Source organism: Nanorana parkeri, unplaced genomic scaffold (genome assembly GCF_000935625.1).
Source record: "Nanorana parkeri isolate BGI_ZX_2015 unplaced genomic scaffold, ASM93562v1 scaffold118, whole genome shotgun sequence".
NCBI classification, from domain to species: domain Eukaryota; kingdom Metazoa; phylum Chordata; class Amphibia; order Anura; family Dicroglossidae; genus Nanorana; species Nanorana parkeri.
The window spans coordinates 238,031-254,674 of record NW_017306386.1 but is presented as its reverse complement, the minus strand read 5'-3'; the positions used below and the strand labels follow the sequence as shown (position 1 = coordinate 254,674).

At 43.7% G+C, this 16,644-nt stretch overlaps 1 protein-coding gene across 3 annotated transcripts in view; it reads right to left on the bottom strand.

Annotated features, from left to right (window-relative positions):
* RABEP1 (rabaptin, RAB GTPase binding effector protein 1) overlaps positions 1 to 15,720 on the bottom strand; it is a 45,765-nt gene extending 30,045 nt beyond the window's left edge. For all 3 annotated transcript variants that reach the window (XM_018553379.1, XM_018553378.1, XM_018553380.1), the window contains exons 1-4: positions 15,558 to 15,720; positions 1,957 to 2,085; positions 1,188 to 1,391; positions 937 to 1,097 (exon numbers count right to left, since the gene is read on the bottom strand). In XM_018553379.1, the coding sequence (XP_018408881.1) occupies positions 937 to 1,097; positions 1,188 to 1,391; positions 1,957 to 2,085; positions 15,558 to 15,591 (528 nt within the window). In that variant the 5' untranslated portion in view covers positions 15,592 to 15,720. The remainder of the gene's footprint in view (positions 1 to 936; positions 1,098 to 1,187; positions 1,392 to 1,956; positions 2,086 to 15,557) is intronic.
* Between the last annotated feature and the right edge of the window lie 924 nt (positions 15,721 to 16,644).

Genomic DNA, 16,644 nt, shown 5'->3' with positions numbered 1-16,644 from the left:
AACTTTTCTAGAAAACAATCCCTGCTGTAGTATATAGAATGCACATGTGAAAAGCAAAGGCCAATTCTAATGAAACTCACGATGAGCCAATGATATTTTGCCGAATGGAAAGTGTATTGGGCGTCACAGCAATCACATGGCAATGTTTATATTGCCAAGCCCTCCCCTTCCTCTTACAACAGAAGCAGAGAAGAGTAAAAGGAACTAATGAATGTAATAGTTCTTGGTGAAATCCAGCTGCAGCAGCAGTAAAAAATAAAACATTTAATCCTTTACCATTTTCCTATACCGTACATGTCAGCTCTGTTCTATCTCTGCTCTGAGCTGTTTTCCTTTAAGTAGTGAAAAAAAAAAAAAGTAGTTGTTATTGACGAACAGCAGCAGGAAAGCTTTTTTGCAACCCTCGCAGTGAGGCTACCCCTGCACTGCAAGGGTTAAGGGCTTATTCTTCTCCAGGTCCTAAAATAACAAAGTGATACTCACCCGAAGCTCTGAGCTGGCGGGCAGTCACATCGTTCCTTCCAGTTTGTCTCCTCTTCTGCAGCACTGGAATCTTCCTCAGCATTCTCACGTCTGTACACTGTATATAGACATGATCATCCACGGGACCTTAGACCGCTGCAGATGAGGGGGAGAGAGGCTCCAGGGACTGGTCTAAGTACAAGGAGGCTCAGGAGGATCGGGTGAGTATAACTTTTTTTTTTGTTGTAACCTAGACAAAAACGAGCAGTTAACCCTTGCACAGTACAGCGGTAGCCCCACTGCAAGGGTTAATTTTAAAAAATCCTGGAATTTTTTTTTTTTATTAAATACCACCAAAAGAAAGCTCTGTCTCAAAATAATTATATAAAATGAATTTGGGTACAGTGTTGTACATGGGGGTTTGACATGCTGGTACTGAAGTGGTTAAGGAAACATTGTAAAACCCTTGCCCACCTTTTTCATGTCATTTTCCAAGTTCTCCTCTTGTTGGCCTTCAGAAAGCCGCCTCCTAAGTTCTGCAATCTCTCTTTCCACAGACTCTCTGTACTGGCCCCACTGTGCACGCTCCTGCTCCAAGCTGCGATGAAACTGAACTTTGTATTCATGCAGTGTGTCTGCAGTCAATGAAATCAGAACATTTATATATCAGTTTATTTGAAGGCTGTATCTAGAAAACAGAGCAGCTAATGCGCTCAGCTACATACCTTTCATGATAGCTTGTAGAGATGCCACCTCTTGTTGCCATTGTTTCTTTACTTCATCAATGGCTTCCTGCTTTGTATCCTCTGACACTGTGGCAATAGCTTTGATGTTCTCCATCTCTGCACGTGCTTGGGATAACTGGAGATTCAGCTCGGCTAACTCATCTTGTGAAGCCTGTAGAGTGGCATGCTGGCGCTTTAAATCCTCTGGAAAGGTTTTTCAAACAGGCAAGGAAAGAAAATAAGAGATATTTTAGAGAAAAAACCACTAAATAAGTGAAATCAACAAATCACAAAGTAGCAGCTGTTCCAATTTATACTTATAAATATGTCACAGCACTAATGATATATGTCTAAATTGGGACAAAAACACTAAAATCTAAAAAGATATGAAATAACATTACATCTGTTAGAATAGAAAAGTATCACTGCTGTAAGTCCTCATCTACTTCCATCACTGGAGATCTAGGTGATGGCCAATGAGAAGCCACTCCCCAAAATCGACAGACCCCTTAAAAAAACAACAACTTTATTGCATGTCCCACTGCAGCCCCGCCTGGAACCACCTCTCCCTAATGTGTTTCACTCAATGTAGGCCTGATCTTTATTGCCAATATTTTTATTTTTGGCTGCATATGCCCGATTCAGCACAGAAGACTGAAATTACAAACAGAGATATAATATTTCATTAATAAAAGCCTGCAGAAGCTATTAGCCTAAAACACACATTGATCAGTCCATCCAGACACAAATTGTAGTGGGTGAGGCTTACCTTCCTTGGCCAAGTATAACTCTTTGAATTTAGCTCTTTTCTGATTAAATTCCTGCTCCAGTTGCTGCTTGGTCCTAAGAAATTCTGCATTTCTTTTCTCCAGTTCTTCCACTCTTTTCTGAAGAGCAGCTGTTCGGGGGAATAGGGATAAAATTAATATTTGCTACAACCACTGATTCCTAAAAACCCCCAATACTTCAAAGAAACACGAGCATAACCAAGGGACACACTACCATGTGTCAATCAGTCCATTTTTGGCCCAGTGGGGGTAATGTCAGGCAGATATCTGCTGTATGAATGCTATTGGTGGAGGAAGAACGATCAAACAAGTCAGCAAGCCTGTCCTGATCTTATCATAGTTTATGCTCGCCACCTGCTCCCACTTCATTCCATTACCTTAAAGAACTATGGGTCAACCTTTTCTGCTCATGGTTCTCTTCAGGGTCATGGGAGGACATATAACAATGTCCTCCGGTGGCCCAAAACTCAGCATATAGCGGGCTATTGCCTGCTATATGCTGAGAGCGCACAGCCAGGACGGATCCCCGACACTACTGTCGAGATCCACCACGCTGGCTGACTGACAGCTGGCTCTGCCTATCTAGAGGCAGATCCAGCTGTGCCCTCCCTCCACCATTCCTCCAGTGCACGCTAGAGAAAACAGGGAGGGGAACTCTGCAGCGAGTGGTGGCTGACAGTCATTGCTCTCTGCAGGCAGAGGATCGGGAAGTCAGCAATCGGTGGTATGTGTTCGCTGATTTCCCGATCAATAGAGGAGACCTGTGACAGCTTCAGTGTCACAGGTATGCTTGAATTATAGGGGTGACCGCTTTTCACTTACACCATAATTCTCCTTTAAACATTTGGCCTAGTGTTTGGAGAGCGGACAACCATGCAGCCTTGAGCACAACGTCTCTAGACACCTTTAGGCCCACACTGTGTCAAGCTAACTAACTTGTTTGATTTGGGAGTACAGAGTGGTTACCACTTGTCAGTTTGTTTGTTTTTTTCCTGCCTAAGTCCCACTGGGGAGATTTCCACTAACTTTCTATCCTCGAGATTGAAAAAGCTTTACTTTAACTTGCTCAAAGTGAAGGATAATCCCCTCCTAGACAGTTGTCACTGAAATAGGTTTAATTCACACCTGAAACATTCAATGTCTCCACCACCTCCAAGGGAAGGGATAATTAATGTCATACCAAGTTACTTCAATTCACAGTTAACCCAAAAACAAGCAAAATGTAACTTTCTGGCCATCACCAATTCTATAGGGAAAAATTGTTCATTTTGATATTTGTGTTCAAAGCCTACTTTTAAAAACAAAGAGGGTCCTTAAAGGACAATGGGTGGCAGTGATTTCCATATTGTGGGAGCTGCATGAAAGAACGCTTGGGATACCAAAAATTTTAAGGCGACATGTAATTTTTTCTTCTGAAAAGGAGCAGAGACAGGCTGACCTTGGATTGGATATAGGCGGTCTCTGAAAGGGGATCAGGTGAGACCTATCAAAACTACTTGCTCCTAATTTAAGTGTTAGTTTACCGGAAGATAAGCAATCATGAGTTACTGCATGCTACATTGATTGAAAATCAATTAAACATATTTAATGTGTAAGGTTGCCACCTATATCACCACACGGAAATAAAAGGGTCTGGTAGACCACAAAGTAAATACTAAAAAGATGATTAGGAGAATTGGGGTTGATTATTAATTTGATATTTTCTGTGGATGCTCTATTTTATGATATCATGTATAAATAAACGGAATGAGTTTACTCATAAAAGCTGCTGATGGTTGAATAAGGCTACATATCATTAATTTCCCTATAGAAGAAGGGATTGTCAAAAGGTTACATTTTATTTGTGTTTGGTATAAATGGAAAAGGTTTCCCCACTAAATTACTTCCCCTCTATTCCTGTTGTGACGACAACTATAACATTTCGGATTTTCCGTTCATCGCATTGACAATGGTCACTGGGCCAATTAGTAAAGGGGGAATTTCCTAGCACAGACAAAAAATAAATACAATTATATATACTGCGGTATTGTGTGGCAATCCCACTGTAGAATTGGATGTGATGATCACCTGGGACTCTCAGCCAGATTGGCTGAGACTTGTCAGGAAGCAAGGGATTGTCTGGATTCTGCTTGGGATCCTGGAACTGGGAGGTTTCAAGGTGATTCTGGAGGAAAGATGAGATCCCTAGTCCTGGGTTAAGGCTTTAGTAGTGGCCAGCACTCGATAATTTCACAGGTGAGCACAGCCATTAAGAAAAGGATGCTGGCTAGGGGAATTAGCTCCTGCTGGGAAAGAGGAACAGACCGTGTTCAGGTGTCAGGAGAACGCCCCCAGAAGTCAGAGAGGAGTCAGGAGGTGAGTGTGCTGGAGGCACACTAAGACAGCCAGGGAGGCTGGGAGAGAACTGGTGAGGCTAGGAGAGCCGTGAGCCTGAGGGGCCACCAGTACAAGTGTGGGACAGCACTTCAAAGAGGACCAGTGGGTCAGAAGTGCCAATGTTTAAAGTGGAAGCCAGGAGGCTGCTATTGTGTTGCTTTAAATCCTTTCATGAATGTTGCGCTGAACAACCCCTGCGTGGGTATCCAAGATGGATATATGAACTTTGTGTTGAATAAAAGTGGGCTACCGAGCCCTTAAACCGAAGAGAATGCAAGTAGACTGCATTCTTAAGCGCTCACCCTATGTGCTAATATCCCCGAACATCACAATACATACACTTTTTTTTTAAATGACAGAGATTCAAACCTTTTCCCACTCAATTATAAAAAACAAGTTTTGGGCTTAGATGCACAAAAAACAGACATATCTTCAACCAGTCCCATTTTATTGTGGTAAGGTTGTCTGCAGTATACCACCAAGTTGATTCTTGATATGGCCTGTACAAATTAAAACTGTAAAATTCTATCAACCTAATGCTCATTAGGAAAGAATGCATCACCAAGATTGGCCTCAAAAAAGGGGTATGAGAGTTGCAGGCTTTCATGTTCTAGCTCCAAACACAGCGTTTTCACACAACAAATCCCCTATTGCTTGACTGTAGAAATAATGGGGAGTACAGTCTTATTGCCTGCGAGTCAGAAACCAGCAACCATTTAGTTATCATTGTAGAAGCTTGATCCCTGGATTTAATGAGCCAAGAGTGTATTACATTCTACTGCAAATGAGATTTAATTAATGGTTTATGTTCTTAAAAGCAGCCACTCATTGTTGCCAATAGTCACCATTACATCCATTTCATGCTTGCCAGGGCTTTATTTGACCTTGAAAAATGGATTCTTAATAATGTATAGGCTTATGGGATTCAGAGCAAAACTAAAACTATTCTTTTTCAATCAGCACACCTAAGGGCTTGTTCACACCAAGCACGTTCCAGGAGCAGAGAAGAGCAGTTACAGACCGGATCAAAACTGCGTCCAATGTATTACAATGGTATTTTGGGCTCTAGTTCACACCGCATCGGTCAGTTCCAGATAGGGATGTACCGATATATCGGGCCAAAAATGGCACTTTTGGCTATATGCCAAAAGTGTCATTTTTGTGCCGATACGTCGGCGCATCCCAGCTTTCTTTCCTCCCCGCTGGGTGCTGCTCTGTGTCCCAGCGGGGAGGAGAGAAAGTGACAGCCGACCAAGCGCTGCGAGTGGCCAATGTCTCTCCTCCCACACCGCTCGGCCGCCTATCACAGTGCGGCAGAGCGGTGTGGGGGCGGAGACAGTCAGCGCTGTCACAGCAGGCTGAGCTCTCCTCCGACACCGCTCGCTCAGCCTCCTGTGACAGCGTGTATCAGAGAGGAGAGCGAGAGCAAACACTCAGCGATCGCTGAGTGTTTGTAAATAATTGAGGACATGGTATGTTGGCTATAGCCTCAATAATGAATGAATGGGAAGTGATCTACATCACCCCTGTTCATTCATGATTGTGGTTATAGTAAACATACCATGTTCTCACGTTATGAATGAACAGGAACACTCAGAGGATTCCTGTTCATTTATAACAGGGGCTGCAGAAAAAGAGATTGAGGACTCTGTGTTCTCAGAGGGCTCTGTGTCCTCAATCTCTTTTTCTATTTTAAAAAGCGAAATATCAGGGGTCTGTTTAGACCCCTGATATTTCCCCAAAGCCCCTAAAAGTAAAAAATATTTATTAAAAATTAAAATATAAAAGTAAAATGTAAAACGTTAATAAAAATAAAATATTTGAAAAAATAAAAACATTTTCGGTTTCGGCCTGACATTTGTTTTTATTTCGGTTTCGTTTTTAAATTTCTATTTCGGTGCACCTCTAGTTCCAGAGCATGTAAAAAACTGCAGCAAGCCCTATTTTCCTGCTCTGGAACTCACTGGAAGCCCATTTTAAAATAAACATTTTTAAAGAATTGTTTTTTGTAACCAAAAACGGCCTGAAAGGCATCAAAAACGTTGCATAACACACTGCTCATGCGTGTGCAGAAACTCATGCAGATCTGGTCTGCATTTGGTGTAAACAAACCCTAAAAGTCAATGCAAGTTTAAGCATTGTGTGAGTGGTGACAGAGTCACTGCTTTCTGCAGGGAGAAGCTGTGAGCTGAGTGATTCGCTGTTTGTGATTGCTCAGCTCTCGAGCGATAGAGGCGGCATGTGACAGCTGCAGTGTCACACGCCGGCTCAAACTATTGGGAAGAGTATATTTTATGCCAATAGTTTTTTAGGTTCAGATTAAAAAGGAAAAATAACACTTAAACCTTATCAAAAAGATACAAAATTATATTGCAACGGCAATTATACTGAGTGATGAAAATTTTGGAACCTATTACTAAAAGAACAAGTTATCAATGCTGAAAAGCCTGCTCCAATATCGATTTGCCGCAAACCACAAGATCCACGTTTCATCTCTCTCTCTCTCTCTCTAATATATATATATATATATACACCATTGCATTGCAGAAATTTGCTAATCTCTGTCACATGTTTAATTCTCTGCTTCTTTCTTTCTGTGCTGGCATATTTCTGACACAGCAGTCAGGTAATCAGGAGACGGGACATAGACTTCCTTCCTCTATGGTTGCCAACTACTGATACAACTAGAACCAGCACTTTCCTTTCCCAGTAAACATATGCTGTCTTACGAATTAGCAAAGCTGTATTTGATTGTGTACGAGTTATAAGACTACTGTGCGAGTCCTGTGAACTGAGCTTTCAGCGTAGAGAACACTTTTCAGAGCACAGTAACAGGAATGAAGTGCAGCACAACATTTCACCTATGTTTGGGTAGAACTTTATGGAAATATTGTGAATATTGACATTAAAGATATTTATATATTCTTAACAAGTAGTAAAACAAGTCATCCCTGACCTCAAGAATTCAGCTTCCACCTCAAAGATCACAACAGAGACTCTAAAGTTGGTTCTAACAGCTGCTGTTTGTTACATTACAAGGCTGTTAAGGTTTTGATCTCCAGAGATGGATTGTAGAATCTTTATTGTGAACTTTAAAGATACATTTATCAACAGTGCCTGCAGCTACATAGCTGAATGAGGCTTGGTTTTGCTGGTTCAAGTCCCTAGTCCTTTTATACCCTAAACCTCGGTCGACCCAGAGTATTTTTTTTATTTTGGTGATGTCTCAGTTCAGCATCTTATATCTTTTAGGTTTTGTTGCCTTTTTATTAAACAATGATTATTCGGGACAGATAGGGCTTTAATTTCATACCAAATTTAGACACATTTTTATTTCCTTGGTTTTTTTATTCGGAATCAATAGAAAAAAATACAATCTTCTGTAATTGTCAAAGTAAACAAATGCATTTTACTTTTAAAATAATTTATTCCCAATAACATTGTGTTCACTTTTGTAAGCATTTGAATGCATCATCCAACGTAACCATTGTAGTAACCTAGAGATTATGTTATTTATATTTATCATACTGTACATACAGTGTACATTTTTCTATGTTTTTTGCACTCTGTTTATTGGAATAATTTTTTTATTACACTTTTTTCATGAGGGGCCCGCAGAAGATCACTTCCAACAGAGATCTATTGCTGGCTGTAATCAGTCAGAGGCATCTGGTGGTCCCAGCGCTTGTGACAGCAGAGGCTCCCAGGAGCTGTTGAGACCAGCAGTCATTTTAAAACTTCAATGGGATGAACAGCCACTATCCCGTCACCATTTTAAAATTATGTTTGGTACTCAAGTGGTTAAAGCACTTTATTCTGCATAGTCTGGGCAAAGGTTCACTTTAACCTTTAAAATAATAAAATGCATCTAGAAATTGGCTACTAAGAGACCTTGCAGGGAAAGTGGGTCAAGAGGAGCAGCCAGAATGGAAGGGAAGAGGAAGGAAGGAGAACACCGTAGGGGGAATTTATAAAAACTGGAGCAGGCAGAATTTGGAGAAGTTGCCCATGGCAACCAATCAGCATCCCTCTTCTGTTTGTTCAGGTAAGATTTGAAAATGAGAGAGAGAGAGAGAAGCTGATTGGTTGCAGTGCAAATCGGCTCCAAATTTTGTCTGCTCCAGTTTTTATATATTCCCTTCATTGTGTTCAGGACGCAGCATCCCAACATTTAAACAAATACATTTAATGATGTATTCATGATACGGAAACGCAGTAATTTGATATTTTTCTTTCTACCCAGATTTCAGCAGTTACCATTTCTGACCACCTTCTCACAAAAATGCTGACCACCTTCTCAGAAAAATTCTAGTTACCTGCCAGTCACACTGACCTTCAAAACGTTTTGGAGGCATACTTGCAGCCCATGAGTTCCAAGGGAAACAGAAACCATTAGATTTACCACTGGATCAGCATGACCGCTAGAAAACAAGCGTATTTAGGGGGACGCTCGAAGTTGCAGCCTCTATATTGTCCTGGAACAGCTTTCTCTGTACCGCTGGCCAAATGAAGGAAAAGCTACTTGCTATTCTCTTTCCCAATATCATTTTGGCTCATTGTGAAAAATGTTCTCTAATAGTCCCACTTCCTTATCCTAACCCTCAGACCTTGAGCAGCTTAAAGTGATATTAAAGGAGAACTATGGGGTTAAGGCTTTTTCCAAACACAAACTAGCATCCTCCCATCACCCCAAGCTCAGTATACAGCAAACTACAGCTCACGGTATACTGAGACGCCACAGTATACTGCGAGCTACTGCTCGCGGTATACTGAGACGCCGCAGCTGAAGCGGATCCCGACAATTATGTCTGGATCCGCCCAGCTGCGTGAGTGACAGCTGGCTCTGCCTATCTAGAAGCAGAGCCAGCTGTACCCGCCCCATCCGTTCCGTCAGTCAGCACTGGAGGATTGGAGCGGGGAGGGGGGAATCCAGCCCCTCCCCTGTCACGGCATAGAGCCGTGACAGGATCGAGAGGTGAGCGAACGCCGGTATGTGTTCGCTCACCCCCTGATCTACTGAGCCGACCTGTGACAGTCTCATTGTCACAGGTCAGCTAGAACTATGAGGTGAGTGAAAAGCACTCACCTCATAGTTGTCCTTTAAAGGCAAAAGGATTTTAAGCTATTTCAGATGCTGATGAAATCACTTACAATGAATGCTGCTCCTTGATGTTTAAAAGTTTTAGTTTCCTGCAGAATCAGTTGGTCCCCTGAGCACTGGTCCTGACTTCCTGTTTTAGAGTGACTCCTTTTCTCAATCAGAGTGCTATGCAGTCACCCTTGTGTGTACTAGTAAGATGTGTGTATGTCTCCACAAACACAGCACATATAGCTACTCCCCCCCTGGCCCCCACTCCTTCAAGCTAGTTGCTGGAGTCTGCTCTAACCTTTGTGATCCTGTACCGGATTAGACTGTATTAGATCCTGTATTAGACTTAAAAAGTTGAAGAGGGCATTCAACTGATGAGATCTGCCAGCACTAGGGCTGCAACAACTAAATCGACATAATCGATTATAATCGATTATTGAAAAAGTTGTCAACTTTTTCAATAATCGATTAATCGGCTTCCGATCAGTTGGCCCTGTTCACAGCTCCACACGCTTCAGCACAGTACAGACAATATGAAAACAGTAGTTTTTGTTTAAGTTATGCCTTGTGAACATGTAACAAATATAAAATAGGCGTTATCCCAATTTGGCTGCTAAGTAGAAATACACTTTAAGCTCCACCTGCTAGCTCAAAAAGAGAATACAAACTATTATTTCATAATATTATATTTTTACCCAAATAAAACAAAAAGGGAAAGAAAAAACCCATTTCAAATAATCGTCATTTTTTAGTCCTGACCATAAAAAATATGGGAACAACCTCTACACATTAACTTTAGGAACATTCCCATATAATACAGCAGAAATGCAGGTCATTAGGGCAACAGTTAAGGGTAATGCAAATATACTGTATTCGTTGTGTTCTCTCAGCCAACTATTCTGAAAAACATTTACTGGTGTTCCAGATTATGGTTGGTATACAGAATTAGTTGAAAAGGAAAAAGCAAGCCATCACATTTGCAAAATCTAGAAGTTATAATCTGCCAAACACAACAAAAGCAGGATGTAATCTTCATAAACAGAGGTGATTACCAATAGGATGTGAGCAACAAGTGAACGTTTAAGAATCCATTCACACTCACAGCAGTGACCTGCGTTTTACCGCAGCTGAACAATGCAGGTCACTGATGGGACACATAGAAGTGCCCTGTTGACACCTTAACGTGGTTGTAATGGGCGGTGCAGTTACCAAGGTATACATAAAGATTTATACCTGGAGTTCAGCTATAATTATCTACAAAAAGGGGCTGGCAATAAATGCTTTACTCTATGCTCCTGACCAATAGAAATAGAACCATCTGGCTATTAATGTAGTAGTTGATGTCTATATGTTTTATATTATACCATGTACCATTTAAAAGAGGAAGTTATGTATTAACAAATTTTGCAATTACAGAGTACACCACATTGCCAAAAGTATTGGGACGCCTGCCTTTACATGCACATGAACTTTGATAGCATCCAAGTCTAAGGCTGGGCACACAGCTTACAACCATCGCAAGACTTGTCTTGCGATGGTTGTAAGGTCATTTAAAAAAACCTACGATCTGCCTATCTTGGACAGGCAGATTGTACTTGTGATTATCGCAAGCCCGCCCCGCTGAGGGACGGGCTTCCGATGACCGCAATGCCGAACGGCAGTGTGCGCTTGCGCACACCGGCCCCGCCTGGCTTTTATCTTTCGAACATGCTACACACCCGCCGAAAATCGTACGATTCTCGGCGGGTTTTCGAACATGTTCGTAAGACAAAAGTCGTGCGACCTTATAGTAGAGGTCGCACGGCTTCCACACACCTTACGATAATCGTACGATCGCGGGATTTCCCGTGATTATCATACGATTATCGCAAGGTGTGTGGGCACCTTAAGTCCGTAGAGTTCAATATTGAGTTGGCCCACCCTTTGCTGCTATAACAGCTCCAAATCTTCTGTGAAGCGTCCACAAGGTTTAACCACTTGCCATCCGCCCGTTGTAAAAAAAAGGACGGACGGCACTGCAGCATTGGTGGGTTGCCGTCTCCAGACGGCATTTTTTTTCTGGGCACGCACGGGCAGAAAAGACCCGACCAATGCACCAATCCGTTACCGGGTGTTTCACATATAGACGATCGGCGGCTCCATAGCCCGCCGATCGTCTATATGTGCTCGTTTTTTCATCAGCTTCTTTTGGGGTCCCCAGGTGACATTAGGGTTCCTAGAGACCCCTAATGTCTCCATAAAGAGGACCTGTCAGTGTGCCTTTGCTATTATATAGGGGGATTGTTATCCCCCTATATAATAGCAATAACAATAAGTGCAAAAAACATATATATAAATAAAAAAATAAATAAAAAAAAATAAAAGTCACATGTAAAAAAGTAAAATAAAAGTCACATATAAAAAAAGTTAAAAAAAACCCCCCAAAATGTTTAACTCCCCCACCCCCACGTTTACGCAGATATAAACTTTAATACGCGTTCCCCATAAAAATCATGAAAAGCACCGCTGCACATCATCAAACTATATGCAATACACAGGCAAACTGTGACAGAAACAGTCTGGAGAATAATTATGTTTACATTTCGTCACCATTACCAAATATGCTGGCTTAAGGAGATGCACATTTAGACTGGTTCAGCTTGTCCAAGATTACTCTATATATCCAACACCTAAACATATTATTACTGGCTTCCAAAGTATATACCTGTCTCAACACCTGCCATAAATATGTCAGCAGGCACATTAACTTCCTGGCAATTTCAGATGACTGTTAAAAGTAGAACTGAAGCCAAAACTTTTTTTTTTTTTTTGGATAGTGTAAGGGAAGGTTATATCCCCTGGTAGCTTTTCCTGAAATCTATGTCCCACTGGAGAGATTTCCCTTCACTTCCTCTCTGACAACAGCAAATAAGGGAAATCCCTGGTGGTCAGGATATGAGGCCACTTTACCCCGCTTCCATGAACCCCACACCTTCCTTTTCTTCTCTTATAATCCAAACTGTTACTACTCAAATACTTCAGTTTCTTCTTCTTCAGTATTTTCCAGTAAACACTCAATTTTAAGATGAAGAACTTGTTCCCATTTCTTATGTGTTCCCTGTGCTTGGTTTCATAGCTACTATAGAATAAGACAGCATGTACTGGTTACTTTTTTAATGTTGTATTTCTACATTAAAAAGGAGATCTGTGGGGGTAAGTGTTGTTCCCCATAGTTCTCTTTAGGGTCACGGGAGGGCATATACTAGCGTCGTCCCGTGACCAAAGCTCAGTATATCGCAAGCTACAGCTCGCGGTATACTGAGACCGCCGCAGCCGGGACAGATCACGAAATTACTGTTGAGATCCACCCAGCTGCGTGAGGGAGAGCTGGCTCTGACTATCTAGAGGCAGAGCCAGCTGTACCCGCCCCCTCCCCCATCCGATAGTCAGCGCTGGGGGATCAGAGCGGGGAGGGGAAGAATCCCTGCAGGGAGCCGTGAGTGACAGTCACAGCTCTCTGCAGGGAGATCATCAAGAAGTGAGCGAGCGACAGTATGTGTTCGCTCACTTCCCGATCTATTGAGCCGACCTGTGACAGTTTCATTGTCACACGTCGGCTCGAACTATGAGGTTGAGTGAAAATCACTCACCTTACAGTTCTCCTTTAATGCCGATGTTAAAACACCCATATATGGATTCCCTTCTGGATGCTCATGACAGGTGAACTTTAACATGTTTGTTTACATCAGATTCCCCATAGACAGACATGGGGTCCGGTAATTGCAGTTTCTTCCCCCATAGCAAGATGGAGGAAAAAAACTGTGCAGATACAAACGTCACAACAGCGACCCACTGCGTCCTGTTCCGATCAGGAGGGGATTCGTGCATGGATAGTCTCCTAATGAGCCTGTGTGAAAGGGGCCTTCCTGCTTATTTCCAAAGACGGCAGACTTACTTTGCAGATGATCCCCTCCAGTGATGCGATGCCTGAGCTACCATCCTTCGCTGGCACTACCAGCTTCTCCCAGGTTCGGCATTTTTGGCCTCCTGATTGGCAGGGCCGGGAGGTACTTCATCTCAGCACAGAACTTTGCTGAGACTGTGCACAGAACTGCATATGCTGACTGCCTGTTGAAAGAAGCAATTATGACAGAAGAGACAAGAGTTTCTTTTGTCATAAAATCCCTACTTGTCAGCGATCTACATAAAAAGAGGTCTTTACTTCCTCTTTAATATTTCTTAACTAAACAGGGCAGATGAAATTCCAACACAGACCAACATTTCGATCTTTACATAGATTGCCACAAATACTAGCCCAGTAACAGAGAAGTGGTTTTGGTTGGACCAGCATCAAGCCACAAACATGCAATCTGGAACACAACAAATATGAGAAAGCTCTGTGATCTTTAGCAACATTTCTGAGGAATGCTGCAAAACTTTACCAACATGAGCAATCACCGCAGGAGAGATTAAAAAATGGCGATTGTTGTAGAACTGTAGGGCAAAGGGAGATCAGAGAATGTTGATCATTGTAGAACTGTAGCGCCAATAGAGATCAGTGAATGATGATCATTGTTGAACTCTAGGGCCAGAAGGGATCAGAAAATTGTGATTGTTGTAGAACTATAGGCCCAATACAGATCAGGGAATGGTGATTATTGTGAAACTGTAGGGCCAATGAAGGTCAGGGAATGGCGATTATTGTGGAACTGTAGGGCCAAAGATGATTGTTGAATGGTAATTATTGTGGAACAGTAGGAGACAGGAGACAAACAGGAGAGATAAAAATCAGTTAATAATGACTGTTGCAGAACTGTAGAGTCCGGAGGGATTAGTAAATAATGAATATTGTGGAAATGAAGTATCAGGAGAGGTCAAAATACAGTGATGGTTGTAGGACCAGGAAAGACCTGGGAGTGGTGATGGTTGTAGCCATGTAGGACCGGGAAAGACCTGGGAGTGGTGATGGTTGTGGACCTGTAGGACCGGGAAAGACCTGGGAGTGGTGATGGTTGTGGACCTGTAGGACCGGGAAAGACCTGGGAGTGGTGATGGTTGTGGACCTGTAGGACCGGGAAAGACCTGGGAGTGGTGATGGTTGTGGACCTGTAGGACCGGGAAAGACCTGGGAGTGGTGATGGTTGTGGACCTGTAGGACCGGGAAAGACCTGGGAGTGGTGATGGTTGTGGACCTGTAGGACCGGGAAAGACCTGGGAGTGGTGATGGTTGTGGACCTGTAGGACCGGGAAAGACCTGGGAGTGGTGATGGTTGTGGACCTGTAGGACCGGGAAAGACCTGGGAGTGGTGATGGTTGTGGACCTGTAGGACCGGGAAAGACCTGGGAGTGGTGATGGTTGTGGACCTGTAGGACCGGGAAAGACCTGGGAGTGGTGATGGTTGTGGACCTGTAGGACCGGGAAAGACCTGGGAGTGGTGATGGTTGTGGACCTGTAGGACCGGGAAAGACCTGGGAGTGGTGATGGTTGTGGACCTGTAGGACCGGGAAAGACCTGGGAGTGGTGATGGTTGTGGACCTGTAGGACCGGGAAAGACCTGGGAGTGGTGATGGTTGTGGACCTGTAGGACCGGGAAAGACCTGGGAGTGGTGATGGTTGTGGACCTGTAGGACCGGGAAAGACCTGGGAGTGGTGATGGTTGTGGACCTGTAGGACCGGGAAAGACCTGGGAGTGGTGATGGTTGTGGACCTGTAGGACCGGGAAAGACCTGGGAGTGGTGATGGTTGTGGACCTGTAGGACCGGGAAAGACCTGGGAGTGGTGATGGTTGTGGACCTGTAGGACCGGGAAAGACCTGGGAGTGGTGATGGTTGTGGACCTGTAGGACCGGGAAAGACCTGGGAGTGGTGATGGTTATAGAACTATAAGTCCCAGTCACTGCACAGACTGCCATAACCTGCCTTCCAGGATATCAGCGCTGGCAGACAGGGTGTGTACACTCATATGCCCAGCACATGTAGCGGTACTATTCCGCACATACATGTGTGTCCTCTCCGAGCTGCCACCACTATGTACAGCCACTGCTGAGGACTGGACGGGCCGACTCTCCCCAGCCTGCCTGTCACCCCCTAATGAAATAAAACCACTTACACAAAAACCAGCGCCGGACACGCACTTACCGTCCGTGGGGACATCTTGTCCCGACTCCGCCATCCCGACCCAAAGCCGGCTACGGTCAGTGTCGGGAAACGTTCAGTGCTGACTTCGGCCTGGGCATCTTCGAGTACCGCGTCATCCTGACAGCGTGACAGGCAGCGTGATGACGTGGCTGGACGTGACGCTGTGACCTGCTGAGGAATGTGGGACGCCATGTTTCTGTCTGGCAGGGGAAATAGTGTGCTGTAATAAAAGTATGTGAGAGCCCTTACCTGCAGCTTCTGAGGAGATGTAATTAAATATCTCTTCTGCACATAGCTATTTCTTTCCAGCCATTAGACGGCACGCCTAAAACATACGAGCATGATTCAATAAGGAATTTGTGATACATTTCTGACAGTGTGTATAGTCGAAAGTGTTGTGCCAGATTCATGAAAAGTCAGGGACGTTTTCATTGTTAGTACTGAACCATGAGGCAAATTCAAGTAATTCTGATGTGCAGCATGCTTACTGTATGACACTATTCATAAAGAAATACAGTCATATTGGTGATAAGGAAAGTGGAGGTAAATAAGATCTCTTCCATTTGGTGTACATCATTGATTGTGATGTATGTGTAATTATTGTGTCACATCTTTGAGACAATTCTCAAAGGTGCATAGGACCTGAGGACGCCGAGGGACATAGCATCCCTACAGCCGAGGAGGTGGCAGGAGGGAGTGCTGTCACAACCAGCAAGATCGGAGGATTGGGTGAGTATAAATGTTATTCCTGGGGGAGCATGGAATCGGCTTCCCGGCCAATCAGGAAGCCGAGCAGTCTTTAATGACTCGCTGCCCGGCTTCCTGATTGGTCGGGAAGCTGGATGGCGAGTTATTACACGCCCCCCGGCTTTCTGATTGGCCAGAAAGCCAGCTTCATGTTCCCCATCACTTGGTAACGAGGGAGCATGAGCCGGCTTCCCGGCCAATCAGGAAGCCATGAGCCACGTATTACACAGTGCCCAGCTTCCTGATTGGCTAGAAAGCCGACTCAAAGCTTTCTCACCACCTGCTGACGAGGAAGCATGGAGACGGCTTCCCTGCTAATCGGGAAGCCGGGTGGCGAGTC